Raw genomic sequence first — 19,128 nt, 5'->3', positions numbered from 1 at the left:
GAAAATTAATGAGGATAAAAGAGGAATTGTTCAGTGTAATCAACACACTTGATCGAATCAATACATTGGGCTTTTTATCCCACAGAGAGTAGGCATGGTTGTCAAATTTCCATAAATCATTTGTGAAGATGATACAAATAAAATCTCTGCGAGTTTCACAGGGTCATACACATTGAGGGAACTCATAATTTTTGGGAAAAAGGATAATTCTGTACAAATTTCACTTTTAGCATGTAAAACCTACAGTATGAATGAATAGGCACTCAGGGGTAGGGAAGGGAAGACTCTGAAATGAAAGCCAGAAACTAAAGGAAATTGAAAGATGAATGTGACAGACTGGAACAAAATAGCAACACGGCTGATAGGTGGTAGTTGTTTTATAAAAGTTCCCACAAATCAGTAAGAAAAAGATGACACCCCGTGGAAAAATAAGTAAATAACATGAAGGCATTCAAATAACCTAAAAATAGGAAGAAGTGCATAACTTTAGTAATCCTCAAATGGCTGCAAAGGAAAGTAGCGTATGCTTTTTTTTTTTTTTTTTAAGTAGGCTCCATGCCCAGTGTGGAGCCCAGTGCAGGGCTTGAACTCACGACCCTGAGATCAAGAGTCGGACTCTTAACTGACGCCCAGGCACCCTGAAAGTATGCCATTTTGTAACCTATCATATTGACTATATTGAAAATATATACAGATTTACATATATACACATATATGTGTGTTAACACTTAATATTGGCAAGCACAGAGGAAAGCAGTTTATACAGTTTGGATTTTTGGAGTTTGACACACGTGCGCATGCACACAAGCCTGTCATGCAGGGTGTGAGACCAGTACAGTGGAGTCCCAGGTACTCCTCATCTGGCTTCCAGAATGGCTTCTTGTTTCTTACGTTCCTCTCATTATTTTTTTCGAGAATACTCAAGTCAAATCCCAGGCATTGTATTATTCACCATCATGTATCCAAGAGTCGGACATCCAACCGACTGAGCCACCCAGGCGCCCCACCATCATGTATCTCTTACTGATGCTGCTGACGTTCAAGTTCAAACTTTTGGGCAAGAAAACAGTGGTGCTGTGTCTGTGTCTGTTACAGCAGACCAGGGAGAGTGTAAAGCCTTCCTGTCCCACGGGAAAAAAAATACATACAGGTTTAGCTAAACTGCAGTTGTTTTCAGTCATTCATTCACTTACCAAGGTGTTATTAATTGCTTACTCTATGCTGGGCCATTGCTTTGGGCATTGTTAGGAGGGAAAAACTCCAGCCATAAAGTAGAATTGTAACAGCGCTGGAAAACAACAACAACAAGCCCATCCAGGTGTTTCTTTCTTTTTTTTTTTTTTACCCTCTCCTTTTCAGCAGCATATTATGAAAAATTTCAAACATGCAGAAAACTGGGAAGAATTACCCAGGGGATTTCTAACATGTTAACATTTGCACGTTTTAAGAACTAGATGGAGAGCAACTGGTAGGAACTTTGGGCTTAGATAAATGGCTTTTCCTAAGCAGTGTGGTTAGAAGGGAGTTTTGAAAATCTTTGCGAGTCTTTTTCCCACAAGGAAATGGAACATCAGGAACTTTGAAGTGACATGTCCAGAGGTCACCCACACAGCGTGTGTCATAGCAGGGGCATTTGCAGGAAAACTGCAATCTCTGTGCCCACCACGTCCCCTCCCCCAGTGGGGCTGCTGAGTTTGGGCCTCAGTGAGACTGGGTCCCCTGGAGGTGGCCAGCACCTACTGGGCACAGGGCAGGGGTGCTGCCTGGGTGTGGTGCGAGGGCCCCGTGGAGGCTCCCTTCTCTGAGGTGGGGGTTCCAGGCAGAGGGGGCAGCCTGGTGGGCCTTGGCACAGAGTGGCCCTGTGGGGAGGCCCAGGAAGGTCGGGCCCAGACCATTCCTGCCATCAGATGCAAAAGCTGAGCCCGATACTTCATCGGCCTGTCTTTTTAACACCCCTCCTTCTTGAGATTTCCTTTCTCTACTGCATTTTGTATATTTTGCTCCCATCTCTTGCTGCTTGTCCTTGCCCTCAGACTAATTATTCCCGGCCTGCTTAAAAACCCCCAGGGCCCCTGGAACCTATGGGGTGAGATCCAGCCCCTCCCAGGCCTGGGGTTGGAGACCCTTCTCAATCCCACCCAGTCAGGGCATGCGGCCCATCTTCTGCCCCCACGTGCTCACACTACAGCCACTCTAAAGGATTTTCTTCTTAATTTTTAAAAATTAAGAACTTTTCTGAGTAAAAATCTGCTGCCCCGAGAGTCCTACTAGCACCTGAGGGACGATCGTCCGGGGTGCCTCTCTCTGCAGATCTGTGTGCACATGTAAGTCAGCAGCAGGACCGTCTCCCACATGCCGTTTCTCCTGGGCGCTTTTGTAAACCAGTGTTTGTGCTGTCTGCCTGGACTGCCCTTTCTCCTCCTGTGCATCCGACAAACTGTCCCTCGTGCTCGGGAAGCCCGGGTATGAGCTCCCGTTTCTGGGCTCCTATCAGTCTTTGGCGACGCCCTGGCTGCAGCCCTGATGTGGCTGTGTAGAGGGGCCTTGTCTGCCCCCCGGCCGGAGGGTGCCGTCGGGGCAGGGCCTCCCAGACCAGGGCAGCGCAGACCTGGCAGGGTCTTGAATGGGACTCGTGCGGTTACCAAGTAAGGGAGTGCCCTCCACCCTCAGTCCCGTGTGGGCGCCTCGTCCCCCACCCCTCAGTGCTGCCCCAGGCCTGGTAGGTTCATCCTTTTATGGGCCAATGTCTTGGGGAAGGAGGTTTATCCCCCGGACAAGCTGCCGTGCCTGGCCGCGTTTCTGGCCACACGACCACCGGGCCAGCCTCCGTTTCCAGGGTGGAAGCCCTAGACCATGTGTTCTTAGCCTTCTGCTCAGTTATGTCCATCCTGTTTTTGGTTTTTAACTTTCTAGTTTGTGTTTGTTGTACAGATACTACATGTAAAACAAGGTCACAATTTTAAAAAGAATAAATCATGACATCCCGTCATTGAACATGATGGTATTTACATTTTCCCGTGTACGGATGGTATTTGACATGTAGCTTTATGTTCTGTGTTATTATCATTATTATTTTTATTATTATTGTTATTGGTGGTGGTGGTGGTATAAGTGGCATTTTGCTTATCTTCTCCTAAATGGATTCTTTTTCTCCGCTCGTCCCCCTACTTTTTTTGTTGTTTTAATGTCAGGCAGCCCCCTTGCCCCCAGAGTTCAAGGCCTGTCTGGCCAGGATGACGGCTCCGTCCTCCTGCATCAGCCCGCCCCAGCCTGACTGGCTCTCACAACCTTGCTGGGGCCCCACAGTCATTGCCTGTTTGACATGGGGTCCCTGTGACTCTCAGGGTGCCCTGCGCGACCCAGCCCTGTTCCCCCAGCCCTGCTCGGTATACGTACTCCTTCTTCCCCACAGGTGATGTGACACTGAGAGTCACCATGTGTGCAGCACTAGAGTGTGTCACACGCTTCATGCTTGAGGCCCAGGCCGGGGCCTCCCGTGGTTCCCGCCACAGCCCCGCAGAGTCGGGCTCTGAGAGGCTGGGTAGCACCCAGCTCGTCCGTGGTGGATGGCCCTGTCCGGGTCTCACTTCTGACGTGCTGCCGGTGTGTCGAGCGTCGCTGTCTCTGCTGGCGTGGGCTGCCTGCCCTCTCACAGAGCCCCCCTCCTGCCCTCCCTCCCAGCCTGCGTGGCTGCACCGCGTCCCCCGCCTTCGGGCACGCAGAGATCGCTCCCCCTCACCTGACCGCATCCTCTCCTGAATCGTCCTCATACTCCGTCAGTACCACTTGGCCTAAGACGTAATTGTTCTCTGTCCCTGTGTTACCCACTGGGACCGTGGCCCCCTGGCGTGTGTGGGCATACGGCACCGCCCGTCGTGGGCCTGGCCGCCTGGAGGGCAGAAGCTGCTGGAGGTGGCACTTTCCCAAGCATATGCGTTGTCTCTGGTGACCTCCTCTCCCTTCCCAGGGGACGAATTACCTGAGCTGGACAACATGGCTGACAACTGGCTGGGCTCCATTGCCAGAGCCACGATGCAGACCTACTGCGACGTGATCCTGCACATCCCCGAGCTGACGCCGCACTCCACCAAGCAGCTGGCCACCGACATGGGTGAGTGCCCCCAGAACGGGCAGTGGGAGGGACGGCTGTGGCCCATCGCATCTGTCAGTGCCCCTGCCCTCCAGCTCTGGGCTTGGCTGCCGAGCTGGTTAAAAATGCGGATTCTCTAGGCCTCCTCCCCAGAGATTCTGACTCGGAAGTCTGGGTTGAAGGCTGGACGTCTGTAGTCTGAAAAACGTCATGGGGGATTCTGATAGGCTGCGCCTGAGCGGGGCTTCCATGAGCTGGGTTGAAGTGAGTGCGACAGACTCACCATTGCTGCCTTGCCTCCCCGAACTGCCGCTGATTAGGCTGCCACCATGCATGAGGCATGCCAGGCGCCGAGCAAGCCCTCGTACCCACATCTTCGGCCATCTTCAGAGCCCCCACTGTGAGGTCACTGCACGATGGAGCCCACCCCCCACCCTCCATGCTGGGAAGAACACGGAGGCCCGAGGCAGCTGAAGTACGAGGCTCCATGCAATACCTGCATGCCCCCCAGGTCGGAGGGGCACATGCCCACTGGCTCCTGCTGGCACCTGCCCCTGCAGGCGGGGTCCTGAGGTTGTGGGTGCCACAGGCGGGTGGCAGGGGAGTCGCCCCAGTGTCTTGGTGCCCTTCCATTGACCTGCCTGCTCTTCACCTGCAGCAGCTCTTGGGGTGGTGGGGGAGAGTCTGGTAGGAGCCTCAGAGATCAGCTCCCTGGGGAGCCAGGCAGAGCTGTGGTCTGCACGACCACAGGGCCAAACCAGGCTCTTACTTTGCTGCAGAAGAAATAGAAGTGAGGTGCTTTCCTCCAGGTCCCAGGGCTGCCAGTGATGGAGCCAGGCTTGGAATCCAGGTGTCCTGACTTCACAGTCAGCTCTCAGCCGTTAGACAGGAAAGCCAGCTTTCACCACATCATTGGGCCGTGTTCGGGGAGGAAGGAGGAGGAGATTCGGGGGCCCGTAGGTGGTGCCGGCTAGTACAGGCAGGAGCACTGAGAACAGAAGCAATCGGAAGGAGCGAGATCAGGCCGTTGGCCCTAGATTCCAGTGGCCCGTATTATTTGTCCCTCTCTGTTTGGCTGCCCCTGGGTGCCCGGTCCCCGTTCGGCACTGACGGAGCGGCCGCTATGTGCTGGCCACGGCGCTTGGAGCCCCAGCCGGCCCCCCGGCTTACTGAGCTTCCGTGCTGGCGAGCGTGGCCAGGGGCTGGGAGGGTGCCAGGCGGTTACGCTGTAGGGAGTGGGGTGGGGAGGGTTGTGGCCGCCTTAAAGACAAGTGAAACCTCACAACAAAACCCAAAACTGTGCTGGCCCAACAGAAAATGTCATGGAAGACCATGGGCTGTCACTTCACAGCTCCGGGCTCCCGGTCGAGCGGAGCTCAGTTTTATGGATAAACTTGAGCAGGCGACAGGTGCCTGGCCGCCTGCTGGCGCCCTTTCTGGGAAGCCGCTCAGCCTGAGTTGGACATGAGTCAGCCCGCCCGCCAGGGCAGAGCAGACACCTCCCGTGGGCCCTGCCCTGAGCCAGGCTTCCAGAAGAAATGAAGGAAGATGCTGGCCGTGGCTGGAGCCGCGGTCCTTTCGGCCAGGGCCGTGGACAGAAGGTCAGCAGAGGCCTGCTGCGGGGTGCCGTCTGCCACCCTTGGGAGGGCAGGATGAAGGTGGAGCCAGAGGACGCTGCGGGGTGCTCCCCTCACATCTGGCTTGGACCTGCCCAGGGTAGCACTCTTACCACCTGTGATACATCAGGTGCTCCTGTGGCCTTTGGTCCATTTCATCCTCTTGACAATGCAGCATTGACGGATGGACGCAGGGACTCAGAGAAGAGGGGTTCACCAGGCTCACCCCGACCTTGGAAACCAGTTTTCACCTTCCCCGCTCTGCCGGTGTTGCCCAAGCTTGCCTGGTGGTTAGAGTCGTGGGGCTCTTATTAGAAGGACAGGGTCCTTGAATTCTCTCTTGGATTCTCACCAACGTGGTCTGGGATGGGCTTGGGAATTTGTCTCTAACTAGGACCCCACGGGGAGAAATGGGAAGTGTGAGAACCTGCAGCTCACCAGGCCCCCGCCTCAGACACGGTCCTTGTTTTCATGGGGGGATTGGGCTGGGAGCTCTTGGTCGCTGCTCATATAAGCCCACATGTCCCCTGACTGCTCAGGGTCTCCATGTGGTCAGTGGGGCCCGCTGAGGAGTGTGGCCAATAACTCAGGAGTCCTAGTGTAGAGCTTTGAAGGGGTGAGCTGGTCCAGCTGGAGAACTGATTGTGTAGTGGGGGGTGGGGGACAGCTAGTCCTTTATTCAATTAGAATTCCTGATTCAGGCCAAGTTGAGAGTTGGTTTTTTTTTTCTTTTCTTTTCTTTCTTTCTTCCTTTCCTTTTTTTAAGATTTTGTTTATTTATTTATTTGAAAGAGAGAGCGAGAGCGAGCACATGCAAGCAGGGAGGAGGGGCAGAGGGAGAGGGAGAAAGAGAATCCCAGGCAGACTCTGTGCTGAGTGTGGAGCCTGATGCAGGGCTTGATCTCATGACCCTGAGATCATGACCTGAGCTGAAATCAAGAGTTGGACGCTCAACCAATTGAGCCACCCAGGCACCCCGAAGCTGACAGTAGGTTTAATCCTCTTGGAAAAGCCCTCAGAGTAAAGGCCTGGCTGCTTGGGGCAGAGCAGGCAACCGGCATTTTGGGGGTTCGGGGTGGACTTCTGTATTTCTTTGTTCAGTTTCTTTGATAGAGTCCACATCATCCCGTGAGCTTGGCGCTCAGTCTGTTGAGCTGTGTCTGTCTGCTCCCCATCCCTACAGACTACCTGATCAACGTGATGGATGCCCTGGGCCTGCAGCCATCCCGCACCCTTCAGAACATCGTGACACTCTTGAAGACCAAACCTGAGGACTACAGGCAGGTCAGCAAAGGCCTGCCCCGGCGCCTGGCCACCACAGTGGCTAACATGCGGAATGTGGACTACTGACCATCTCCCCCTGGTTGAGAAGAGGCCCAGGGCCAGGGTTCAGGGGTCACAGCAGCTCTGCAGAATAGATTTGCTCAAAAATTCTGCCTGGGATTGGGAGGATTCATTTCCAAAAGACTTGGTTCATTTGTATAATCAAAAAAAGGGTGGGGGGGTTATAAATTAGAGGCATATTATTTATTAGAGCAGACTTTTCAGATGATTTTCTAAATGATCCCATCTTGAAAATGGAATTGATAAATACCGTGAAATGAAATAAGGCTGTTTTCTTTCCTTTGCTCAGTGAATATTTGGGTGCCTCCCTGAGCTGTGCTCCATGCACTGGGACACGGGCCGGGAAGGAGGGGGAAAATCACCAGAGAAACCAACAAAGAAGATGATGTCGGATAGTGGCATCAGGGTGGAGGGCAGCCCCTGGACCCACAGATCAGAGCCGTGCATGGCAGTGAGGGACCAGCGCGGACCAGGCCCTGGGGCATGTCCAAGGTCAGCAGCATGGAAGTAGGAAATCAGGTCAGACGGGAGCTGGGGCCCAGATCATGGACCAGCCTGTCGGCTGTGATGAGGACTCAGGCTTTTATTTTGTCTTATTTGAAAACTCACGGGGTAATGTGGACTCTATCAGGTTTTTTGCCAGTAGCTTCTCTATCTCTTAAGATGAACAGAATAATGTAATTTGAGTGACTCAAGCAAACATAGGAGTTGAGCTTTCTCAAGATCGAGAAGTCCCACGGTCCTGGCTGTGGGCACTGACTCAGTGGCAGAAGGAGTTGGGACCAGGACCAGCCTCCCCGGGATCTTGACCTTTCCTGTGTGTGCCGGCTGCTTCCTCCCGGTGGGGCGACTCTTGCAGCTGCAGGCATCACACGGTGTTCGGGGGGACAAAGGCAGAGGGGGCACTGTCCCTTCCGCCCTGCAGGCAAAGGGCTCCCCAGGGGCCCCCGTGGCTTTCTCCTCGGTCTCCCGGGCCAGTTCTTGGTCGCCGGCATCCTCCCAGCTGCAAGCGAGGCTGGGAGTGTGGGGGACAGGACCGCCTTCATTTGGGGTTCTCAGCCTCCGCACTCCTGTCGCTTTTGGCAGCCTGGTCGATGGGCATTCAGCGGTATCCCTGACCTCTGTCCACTGGGTGCCGGCGGCACTCCCCAGCTGGGACAGCAGAAAGGTCTCCAGACCTTGCCCGGGGCCCAGACTCCCCTCCAGCATGGAAACCCTGGTGTAGACCAGGCAGGATTTATTGCCTGGGCCCGGAGCACTGGTGCCGTGAGCAGGCTGGGTTTCTGTTAGCAAGGGAGAAGGAGGGCACCACCGTGTCTGTCGGGGTCCTTTATTGGAATTGATGTGTCGTGTGTTCCCGCTGCTGCGTAAGCCTTACTTCTCTCTCTGATGCCTTTCAGCGGCCTCAGGGATTATCCCCATCTTACACACAAAGGAACTGAGGTGTGGGAGGTTTAGGGGCTTGCCTGGAGTCACTGGTACCCGTGGTGCCCACGCTCCTGACCGCGGGGCGCGAGGTGAGTGCACAACACCTAATCCCGCCCGGGAGAGCCGGCTCGTGCTGGCCCTCCAGAGTGGCACTGCTGCGCCCATGGCTTCTCGGGAACCAGCCCCTGCAGGCTGCTGGGGCCGGTGTCGTGCTGGCCTTGTCATCCAGGGGTTCCCACACGTTCTGTCCCCACATCCTTGGAACCAGTTTTGCTGGCCCCGAAAGAACCCGCACCAAGGAAAATATTTTGGTTTCTCATGCGGTGGATCACGGACTGTCCCTGGCAGGGATCGAGCCTGGCTTCTGCCTTGAAGAAGTAAGAGCCGGAAACCTGGAAGGCGGAATGTGTTGTGGAAAGTGGAAATCTCTTTGGGGTGACCTTTGTGCCGGTGTCCAGGAGAGCTGTTTGATTCCTGGCTTCGCCACCTCCTGACTGTGTGACCTTGGGGAAGTCGCTTCACCTCTCTGAGCCTCATTTCCTCTTGTGAAAGACAGGAGCCATAGTGGAACCTAATCAGGGTTATTTGAAGAGCCAGTGAGGTACAGAGGGGGTAACAAGTGCCGCCTTCCCACTCCTGCTTCAGATGCCTCTCCCAGTTCAGGATGAATATGTGGCCCGGGCTGATTCAGTGACCCTCATTCTCGGGGCTTTTGCTGGGACACTGTGAAGGAAGAGCTTTCTTCCCACTCTATAGTTGCTGGGCTGAGGGAATGGAGCTTGGAGCTATGGGGTGAAGAGCAGTACACGGAGGGGACCCGTTTGAGAGGGACATCAATATAGAAGAAAAGAAAGCCCGGACCTGGGGAAATCACCAGATCTATGAACCCCTGGATACAGCCATACCTGAAATCCCTGGACTTTTATTACAAGAACCAATGGATTCCCTTTTTTTAGCTTAAGTCAGCTCGAATTAGTGTGACCAAAGAGCTGGCAAAGGGAGCTCACTAATAACCATTGCTGTGCCTGCCCCACAGCTTCAGATGAGACCATAAATGTGAAAGCTCTGGGCTCCTATACGGGACTGGTATTCTTGTGACCACCGGCAGCCAGGGGATGAGGCTGGACCTTCGTCACTTACTGGAAGAGTGATCTGGAGCATCTGACTTCACCTGAGTCTCAATTTACTTACCCTTAAGATGGGATGGTAATACTTCTCGGTAATTCTGAGAATTGGAAAAAGACTTGCAAAGCACTTGGTCTGGTAAGTGTGTGGTAAGTGTTTGATACAATGTAGCCATTGTTCGATGATAACAACAACTAATAATAGTGTGATGACAACTATCACTAATAATGAAAGTAGTAGTCATGGGAGTTGGTGCGGTAACCACCAAGAACTGGACTCCAGCCTGCAGACCCGCCTGGCCCCGAGCTGGGAAACCCTCTTCCCCCAGGCCCTCCCCACACAGTCCCTCCCAGTGCTGCCTTTGGCTGGAGTGGCACCAAGTCTGTGGCACCACCTTCCCCCACAGGTGCCACTGTGGGCACTTAATGGGAGGCCTGCTTGTTTGCCTTTCCAGCCAAGGGCCCAGGTGTTCTCCACCAGCAGGGCTGGGCCCTCAGACGTCCAGGCTCTATAGCCAGAGCCGCTTCGCGACCGGGGAAGGCAGATGGTCAGCTCCCTGCACCTGGCAGGCCCCATTCTTCTTGGGAAACAGCTTCCTGGTCTCTCTTTGGAGAGCCGTCAGGGTTCCCATACTTAGCAACTAAAAATACAGGACACTCAGTTAAATTTGAATTTCAGAAAAACAACAGATGATTTTATTAACATCCTATGTCCCGGATACCCCTTAATTTTAAAAACATTTTAGTTTAGGGAGGGAGCGCACATGCATGCACGGGTCGGGGAGGGACAGAGGGAGAAGGAGAGAGAATCTGAAGCAGCCTCCACACTGAGCGAGGAGCCCCATACGGGGCTCAGTCTCATGACGCTGAGATCATGACCTGAGCCGAAATCAAGAGTTGGTCGCTTAACCTACTGAGCCACCCAGACACCCCTGTCCCAAATATTATGCAGATGTACTGATACTAAAAAATCAATTCGTTGTTTATCTGAAATTCATATTTAACTTGAGGACCTGTATTTTTTCTGGCAATGCTTGGAGCCATGTCCCTATCCCCTGGGGCCATGTGATTCTGCTGGGGGCCACCTGGCCTCAGGTATGGGCAGGGTCTGACCAATCCAAGCAGCCTATCACACTGATTGGTTCAGAGATATGCATGTGACCCAGTCAGTGACCAATGAGAGTCAGCCTGGGAACTTGCAGAGACAACTGGGGAAGAGGTACTTCCTCCTAGCTGTTTGCTGAGCTGGAGACACGGTGAGTTTGGACTCGCAGGCGGGCTTTCAATGTGAGGAGAGCCCGAGGAAAGCAGAGACCGAGAGACACTGAGCTGCTTGAGATTCTTTCACTTAAGCCAGCTTGAGTCTATTTCTCTCTGTCCTTGCAACCCAAAGTAGTACGGTGAATGGCACTGAATAAGTCACAAGCCCACTTGTGCACCAGGGCACTCCGACTGCCCCGTCCGACAAAGAACAAAGCTCAGCTCTGTGTGTTCTACTTTTATTTTCTAGAACTTTTATTTTCTAGGACCTGGCAGCAGGTCCCCCAACCCCGCCCCTGGGCCTGATGCTCTTCCTGCTCTCCACAGTTGCTGCCTTCACTAAACCCATTGGCAGAGGCCTGCCAAGGCCAGGATGGAAAGGTTCTGAGGACAGACAGCACAGCATGCCTGGCTCTTTGTCTCGAGAGCAGACGGTGACTGGCACTGGGAAAAACTAGCCTGTTTGTGGGGCACAGTGTTCCAGGCTTTCCGGAGCCAAGCTGGGGATGTCCCAGCCAAGGATCAGGTCAGGTTGGGGGTGTGGGCAGGAACCAAATGAGTACACTTTACCCACATCCATACCGGCACCGTGACCCTACAGAGCCCTTGGCCTGGGACTGGCCAGGAGCTGCTGGTCTCTCTGGAGAGGGATACACATAGACTGTGGCCTCGGATTCCCATCATCCTGGCCCTTTGGAGATTGCACCCCGAAGTGAAGCCCGAGGCCATGAATCCGGCTTCTTGGGTCTGAGTTCTGGGCTCCCCAGGTCTAGATGGCATCGCCCTCACTGTCAGACTCGATGACGTCCAGCGGCTGCAGACGGAGGGAGTCATAGTTGGGAGGTGGGGTGCCCGGGATGGGCAGGGTCTGCTCATCAGGGTAGGTCCCGGGGTCGGGGCCAGGCCTGGCCACATCAGGCTGGAAGCCAAAGTTGGTGTGAGCCTCCACCAGCTCAGCCACGGTGGGCGGCGGGCCCGCATAGCGAGCCTGGGCCCGCCTCTGCCGCAGGCTCTTGGCGAAGGCCACCAGCTTGATGACAGTGATCCACACAAAGTCGATGAGGATCTCTCCGAATTCGATGAGGCACAGCACCGAGCCCCCCATCCAGAAGCCAAACTGGCCGCCCAGGTTTGAGAGCAGCCAAACAATCTGCGGAGAGTAGAGGGTGGACGGCCTGGTGGGGGTGTGGGTTGGGCCACAGATTTCTGCCTTGAGCCCTGCCTCACGGCTTCCCGGGAGGGGGGCTGTTGGCCAGGAAGGGGAACAGGGTGACCATCTCAACCCAGGGAAACCATTCTAATTCCCCTGTTGGGCTCGGGGCCCTCCCCACCCTCAGTGTGCAGGGTGGAGGGGCAGCAGGGCAGGGTTGAGAGTTGGGAGCACCCAGACTCACGTTATTGGCTGCTGACTCCTCAATGGTGCGATAGTTGAATTCTTGGAAGTAGATGTTGAGCTTGACAACTCCCTTCCTGTAGAAGCAGCAAGAAGGGCTGGTGCCCCCTCCCCGGGACACGCTTGTGCGTGCATGCGCATGCACACACACACACACACACAAAAGGCAGCCAAGGGGCAGTCCTCTGCCTTGAGCTTCTCATATGTTTACTCCCAGGAGGGGTGAGGTCCAAGCAAGAGCCCAAAGTGCGGCCCTTCCTGTCCCCTCTGGGCCTTGGGGCCACGAAAAGCATCTCTGCCTAGCATCCTTCCGGGGGGCCCCAAAGACTGCCTCTGAGCTCCCGTCTCCCACCCCCCAGAGGGGCCCAGCCCATACACAGTAGGCTCTGGATAGAGTCCTAATTCTTGCTTCTTTATCAGGGGACCTGGGGCACAGAGAGTTGGCCATGTCGGTTTCCCCTTTGCACCCGATAGTCCTCAGAAAAGTTATGCTCTCTCACACCTCCAGTCTTCTGCCTGAACATCTTTGCCTCTTATTTAAACAGTTCCTGCTCCTCCTTGGAGAGTTAGCTCAAGCGTCAGCTCCCTCTACAGACCTCCCTTATCTCTCAGGCAGATAGCTTCTTCTCTGCTGTGCTCCCAAAGGAAGGGTCTTATAGAGACTCTCAACACCATAAGCCCTGTTGGCATATTTTTGTCCTCTAGACTGGAGCTTCCCAAGAATATGGACCTGTGTCTTTCCTGTGCTCAATTCGTGTTTGTGTTTTTGATGGGTGGAAAGATGGAGAAATGGGTAGAGGATAAGTGGATGGATGGATGAGTTTAAGGATGGATGAGTGGATGATGGGGGGATGAATGGCTGGATGGGTGAATGGATACAGATGAATGGGAGGAAAATTAGAGGGCTGAAGGATGGATGGATGGATGGATAGACAAGCAAATGGATAGATGGATGGGTGGAAGGATGGATGAATAATGGAGGAACGAATGGGTGGATGGGTGGGTGGGTGGGTGAACAGGTGACATATGGAAGAACAGGCTCTCCTTTGGGAAGTGGTTGACCCTGAATTCCATTCACTGGCTTCTCTCTCATTCCCAGTACCTCATCCTTCAGGCCTCCTCCTGGATCTGACCAGTGTGAGAAGGTGTCTGAGGAGCTGCCCTATATCCAAACCCCTCCCTGGAGGCTCTGGTTCCTCCCATTTTGCGCATTCCCCAACCCCACCCAGACTCTAGGCTCACCTGCTCAAAGTGATATTGGTGCTTTGGTCCCGCTCCTGAGACAGGACGTGGAAAATCCAATCCTGGAATCCAAGAAGGCAGCTGAAAAAAAATGGCACCTCCAGCACCCCCTCCCAATCATGGGCCCTACTACGGGTCGGGGACACAGCCCCAAAGCTTCCCCAAGGCCGGGGGACCGTGTGTTGGCACAGAGAGGAGGAAGGTAATGGTGCCCCCTGGCTGCTGCTGTTGGGAGAAGGCCCTCTGGGCTCCAGACGCTTCCCCCAGAGGCCCAGCCATCCTGCGCCGCGTCTTTCCCACCTCTGGCCCTTGCAGGTGCTGTCCCTCTGCCCGGGTGGTCCTCCCCAGCCCTGCCCAGGCTGGCTCAGCTCCTGCTGCTTTCACTCACATATCACCTTTGCAGGGAGGTCTTCCCTGACCGCTCTGTCTAAAGGGATTTCCCCTGGTTACTCTGCGCTCATCCTATCTACTTTCTGCCATTATCACACTTTGAAATGATCTAATTTCCGCATGTTGCCTGTCTCCCCCACTAGAATGTAAGCTCCCTAAGAGCAAAGGGCTGTGCCTCTCCTTCATTGCTGTGTCCCCAGCACAGCGCCTTGGGAGACACGGCTGGGGGGACAGACAGCCTGCAGACCTGTGCCCAGAGCTGTCCCCCAGCCCAAAGGTGGGCGGCCAGGAGCTTGGCCACTCCACCACCTCACCTCAGACGCCTCAGAAGGCCAGTCGGCCATGGAGATGGTCATCTTGTACTGGGTGTCACTGGAAGAGAGAAGGCAGCTCTGTGGCTGTCGCTGTCCTTGCCAGCACTGCTCCCCACCCCTGCCCCCCAGTCTCCATGCCCCCCACTCACTTGCAGGACTCCTTGCACATGTTGATGCAGGTTTCCCTCTGGGCCACACTCATGCGCAGGTGTGAGTAACAATAGGCTGAGCAAGACGGGTGGGGGGGAGGGGGGAGACTTAAGGGAGGGGGTTTCTAGATGTTTTCCTCTCCCGCTTTGAGCCTCCAGCTGCCGCCTGCCCTCCTGACCATGGCCACCCAAGGCCGGTGGTTCGGTGGGAGGGGGAGCTGTCTCTGCCCAAGCTCTCCTGCCATGGAGGGTCATCCCTTCCCCCCCTGCACCCCCCATGTCCAGCCATTTTGCCCCAGCCTGGCCTGGGGGACCCTCTCCCCAAACAGCCCAGACTCAGCTCAGCAGGATGAGAGCAGCTTTCCCTCTGTCATCCCCACTCAGGGCTGGGGGGGCAGGGTGATGGGGTCATGCATGAAGGGATGGGTGGTCCAAAGGGATGGTTCCCCCCTCTTGGCTACATATTTCATTGGTTTTATGAGGTGGTGGGACTCTCCCTGCCTCCGACAACATCCATCATGTTTGGATGCCAGGGTTCCTACTTCTGTGGCTTTGGGCCTCAGACTCTTGGAGGCCACCTCAGTCTCCCTTCCCACCCAGCACCCCATGGAGAGACCCAGTGAGCTCACACACATGGACATGCATGCTGAGGCTCATACGTGTGGCATTGTGGGCACACGTGCGCACACACTGTGTGGGCACATGAACCAGCGTGCACAGATGCAAACACTGGAAGCCATCCACGCCCATGTATGAACACACGTGCAGACCTGGTCCCGAGTTCTCCTGTGCATTAAGAAACAAGCATACAAATACCCTCTCCTGTGTGCACACACATACGTGCCCTCGCCAGCCGCTGCACGCCAAGCTCATGTGTGTGCAGGTGTTTACGGGGCACACATACACAGGCGGGAGGGGGGCTGGGGCGGAGGGGGGCTGCAGGCCGTGGAGGCGCAGGCCTGGCCCCACCCCCCGCCCTGCTGAGGACGTGGAGCTCTGCCCCCACCCCCCCACCCCCGTCTTTGCGGTCAGAGCCCCAGCCGGCCCGGGGCCCCAGTGCCCGGGGCTCCGCACTCACCCCAGTCTGGGAACTCGCGGTTGTTGCAGTATCTCTCCCCGTGGGGCAGTGGGTACAGGAAGTGGGCACAGCTGCAATTCTGGATCATGTGCTCTTGGAAGCAGGAGCGAATACAGGCCTGCAGTGGGAGGGCGGGAGAATATGGCCATGACTGCGAAGCCCCCCCCCCCCCGTCCCAGCCCCGGGGGGTAGGGGCCCCGGGGGAGGTAATGCCGAGGCCTGGGGAGCCAGGGGAGGGGTCTCCCCGGCTGAGGAGCTGCACCTCCTGGCCCCCGCAGCCAGGGCGTGGCTGTCCTGCTCAGTGCCTGGTCCCCGCGGAGGGACTCGGGCCAGACCCAGCTCTCTGAGGACCCCACCTTGCAGAGCCGGAGCCCCATACAGGACATGGGGAGGGGTGGCTTGGTCCCAATACCGTAGCCAACCTCTGATAGGTCTCATTAATGGGGCTGCCAGCCTTGATGGGGCAGTGTCCCCTCATGGGGACAGGGGGAGGAAGAGTGGATTTGGCGCCTTGGAGTCTGCGTGGGATGACTCTCGTGCTGGGGTTTCAGGTCACCCCAACCTGGTTCCAGCGCACTCGGAGGCCAATTGCGGTCACTCACAGGTGGAGCAGGGTGACGGTCGCCCCTGTGGGCTAAAGTCAGGAGGGCCTGGCACCGCATGGGGAGTGGAAGCGGCTGGTACTCCTGTGTCTCCGCTTGTCCCAGCTTCCCGAGTCCGGCGTGTGGAGGAGCCCTCGCTCCAACCTTTGCTATCCCCTGCTCTGGGCTCTGCCCCGCCGGCCACGGAGCCAACCCGCTCCGTCCCAGCTACTCCCACTCCCAGCGCTGCTCCTTTGCAGCCTGGCAGGCCCTGTCCTGTTCTCCCTGACAGGGCTGTGGCCTCCCTGCGGGCCCAGCCGGGAGGAACAGAGTGGGGGTGAGGGGGCCAGCGGGGTCGGACGAGGAGCTCTGACTTTGGGCCGGGATCTCGCGTTCTTCCAGGCCTCACTGTCTCACCTGGGAAGGAGGAGTCCTCTCTAGGCCCCACAACAGAGGCTGGGGGTTGGGGGGATGCAAGCAGAGCACCCGACCAGGGCCTGGGTCTTTGCCAAGGTCTCTGGCCAGAGGGGCGGCTGCACCGGACAAAGCAAGAGCTGAGCTTTTTCTGGAATGAGGTCTCTAAGGCTGAGCCTGATGGATGCCTCTGTGGCCTCCCTCTCCATGCTCCCCACCTCCCTGTGCTGCCTGGCTGTCTATCCCTTCATTAGCTTGGAAGCTTCCCCCAAGTTCCCCACTGCAGGCAGAAGCCCCTCCAGATAGAAGGCGGCCAAACCAGCCGGGTCAGGGTGTGGGGCGCACAGGTCAGCTGGACGGGGTGGGCAGGAGAGTGGGCGGGGGGCGGTGGGATTTCCAGGCAAAAGGGAAGCCCACACCATGCTCAGGGCTAACAGGCACAGAAGCAGGCCCTAGACTGCCCCCCCGTCATGCCTCAGCTTCCTTATCTGCCAAGGCCGCCCGGGCTGGGGAAGTAGTGTCAGCCAGGGGTCACGTTCGTCACCTGTGCGGAGGCTTTAGACGGTTTTCTCCACGGGGCTGGGTCTCGGGACAGGCCCCCCGGGCTGCCTCTGGAGGTCACGGTGAGAGGGAAGCCCCAGCTGCAGCAAGGGGGATTGAGGCCGGATACAAAGAGGGACTTCTCAGCTAAGTCGATGAGCCCTTTGTACTGGGGCCTGTACACCCCGATTTCCTCCTTCCTAGTAATACTAGCTACATCTTAGCATCGCTGTGAGGATTAAATGAATCACTGTATGTAAAGCACCTGCAACAGGGCCTGCCTAGCACATGATGAGCCTGCTCCTCTCCGTATATCAGTACTTATAACAAGTAAACCATATATATATACATATATATATAATAAATGCTATTGTTAGTATATTAATAAATGCTACTACCACCCCGTGGGGTGTACACAGGATCACAGGATGATGTAACACAGGCGAGCCCTTAGCACAGCATCTCTCCCACATAAGCGTTCTTTTTGGGAGACCCCAGAGTGAGATCCGTGTGTTTTGGGCATCCCCATGGGCACAGCTGCCGAGTGGGGATGAGCAGTGGCCGGTCCCGGGCCCTGGTGGGCACCCAGGGACGGGACTGGCTCTCCAGCCCCAAAGGCCACAAAACCCACCAAACCACCCTGCGGTCACCCACAAAAATCCAGTACAGCCCGTCCTGCCAGGACCAGCTCCCCCACAGCCCTGAGGCCTCGGGTCTGGTAGATGCAGACTGCCAGGGTCCCCGGGGCCCGCACTGTCTTCCCACCTGGATAGAGTAGGTCGTGTTGTAGTCGCTGTAGAGGTTCCGTACAGGGACGTCAGAGCCGTTCATGGTGCACTGGCTGTAGGGCTCCCCCTTGCGCTCCAGCTTGTCCTGTTTCCGGAGAGGTTGCTCCGTGTGTACCTCCCTCCCAGCAAGCATCACGGGAGTCGGTGGGGATGCCATGGGCCCCAGTAGGTGCCAGAGCGTGCCCACCTTCTGCCAGAGCATGCTGGCCCTGGTCGGGGTTCCAGCCCGAAGACAAGGTGGGAATGGGCCGCGAGGGAAGCTTCCACCCTCAGCCCCCCTCAGGCTGCCCTTGGGCTGTGGCCATACCACCAGCACCCCGATGGATGTCTCTGTCCCTGACATGGCGTAGATGCCCTCGTCTTTGATGAAGGGGTAGGACCTCTGCCCATGAAGCAGCAGGCGGGCACCGGCCGTGGACGTGAGGAAGGGCACGTAGTCCTCCTGGCCTATGTCCAGGATCAGCTTCAGGCCTGTGGGAAGGTGGGGCCGAGGGCTGCCTGAATTCGCTCCCCCTCACATCCACCTGTCCAGGCCCCCTCCCCACCCAGCCAAGGAGACCTCTAGGGCCCACGCAGGAAGCTGGCTGCCCCTCGAGAAAATTGAGACTTCTTGCCTTCTCCAAGGCCCCCTTCCTAGCCCAAGCCACCCTGTCTCTCCCTCCCCACCCAGCCCCACAAGCTCTATCCACGTGGCAGGTAGATCCAGGGGTGCAGGACTGCCCTGGCCCACCTCAAATCTTATGAGTCCTCGTTCTCATCATTCAATCCCTGCTGGCTTCCATGTTCCTTGCTGTTGCTGGGCCTTCGCAAATGCTATTCCCTCAAGAATGCTGTTCGCTTTCTCTGGGATCATGTCCCCGCCCCCTTTACCCTTCACCTAGAACCTCCTGCTCTTCCTTTGGATCTCAGCCCGAGTGTCACTTCCTCCGGAAGCCTTCCCTGACTACCAAGAGTAGGTCTCCTAGCTCTGGAAATACTCCTCCCAAGTATGTACCTCACTTATACGAATCTTTTATTGTCTGTCTTCCTTCCCCCGCCCCCCCCGGATCGTTCCCTTCTTGAAGGCAGGGACTTAGGCACCACCATAGGGCTGTGCTAAGTGGCTAGGACAACAGGCTACCATTCATCGAGCACCTGCTACGTGCTGAGTGCTGGGCCAAGTGCTTTATTATACACGAACTCACTGGTGCTCACAAGAGCAAAGGTATTATTATAATCCCCATTTTACAGGTGAGCAAACTGAGGCACAGAGAAGGGAAAGGACTTGTCCAGGGTCACCTGCAAAGAAGGGGGCATTGTTGGGGTTCTAACACAGGCAGCTGAGCTCCTTAGTCCTAACCATCTGCCCCTGTGAAGCGAGGTGAGGTGACTGGCGCC

General features: G+C 56.1%; 2 protein-coding genes across 9 annotated transcripts in view; one reads left to right on the top strand and one right to left on the bottom strand.

The window, feature by feature from the left end:
- Positions 1 to 7,328, top strand: part of COG7 (component of oligomeric golgi complex 7) — a 78,957-nt gene extending 71,629 nt beyond the window's left edge. For both annotated transcript variants that reach the window (XM_073887947.1, XM_025855455.2), the window contains 2 exons: positions 3,968 to 4,111; positions 6,890 to 7,328. In XM_073887947.1, the coding sequence (XP_073744048.1) occupies positions 3,968 to 4,111; positions 6,890 to 7,056 (311 nt within the window). In that variant the 3' untranslated portion in view covers positions 7,057 to 7,328. The remainder of the gene's footprint in view (positions 1 to 3,967; positions 4,112 to 6,889) is intronic.
- Positions 7,329 to 11,438: 4,110 nt separating this feature from the next.
- Positions 11,439 to 19,128, bottom strand: part of SCNN1B (sodium channel epithelial 1 subunit beta) — a 59,314-nt gene continuing 51,624 nt past the window's right edge. For 6 of the 7 annotated variants that reach the window (XM_025855456.2, XM_073887966.1, XM_073887968.1 and 3 more), the window contains 8 exons: positions 18,059 to 18,222; positions 17,729 to 17,836; positions 15,429 to 15,546; positions 14,351 to 14,426; positions 14,202 to 14,259; positions 13,498 to 13,559; positions 12,257 to 12,332; positions 11,439 to 12,012 (listed from right to left, as the gene is read on the bottom strand). In XM_025855456.2, the coding sequence (XP_025711241.1) occupies positions 11,632 to 12,012; positions 12,257 to 12,332; positions 13,498 to 13,559; positions 14,202 to 14,259; positions 14,351 to 14,426; positions 15,429 to 15,546; positions 17,729 to 17,836; positions 18,059 to 18,222 (1,043 nt within the window). In that variant the 3' untranslated portion in view covers positions 11,439 to 11,631. Of the gene's footprint in view, positions 12,013 to 12,256; positions 12,333 to 13,497; positions 13,579 to 14,201; positions 14,260 to 14,350; positions 14,427 to 15,428; positions 15,547 to 17,728; positions 17,837 to 18,058; positions 18,223 to 19,128 lie in introns of all 7 variants that reach the window. The other variant, XM_073887971.1, reaches the window with a different exon arrangement.

The sequence above is a fragment of the Callorhinus ursinus genome, unplaced genomic scaffold (assembly GCF_003265705.2).
Source record: "Callorhinus ursinus isolate GAN/ISIS: 27379988/994484 unplaced genomic scaffold, GSC_fseal_2.0 scaffold85, whole genome shotgun sequence".
Classification (NCBI taxonomy): Eukaryota; Metazoa; Chordata; class Mammalia; order Carnivora; family Otariidae; genus Callorhinus; species Callorhinus ursinus.
This window is presented reverse-complemented; position numbering and strand designations above follow the sequence as displayed.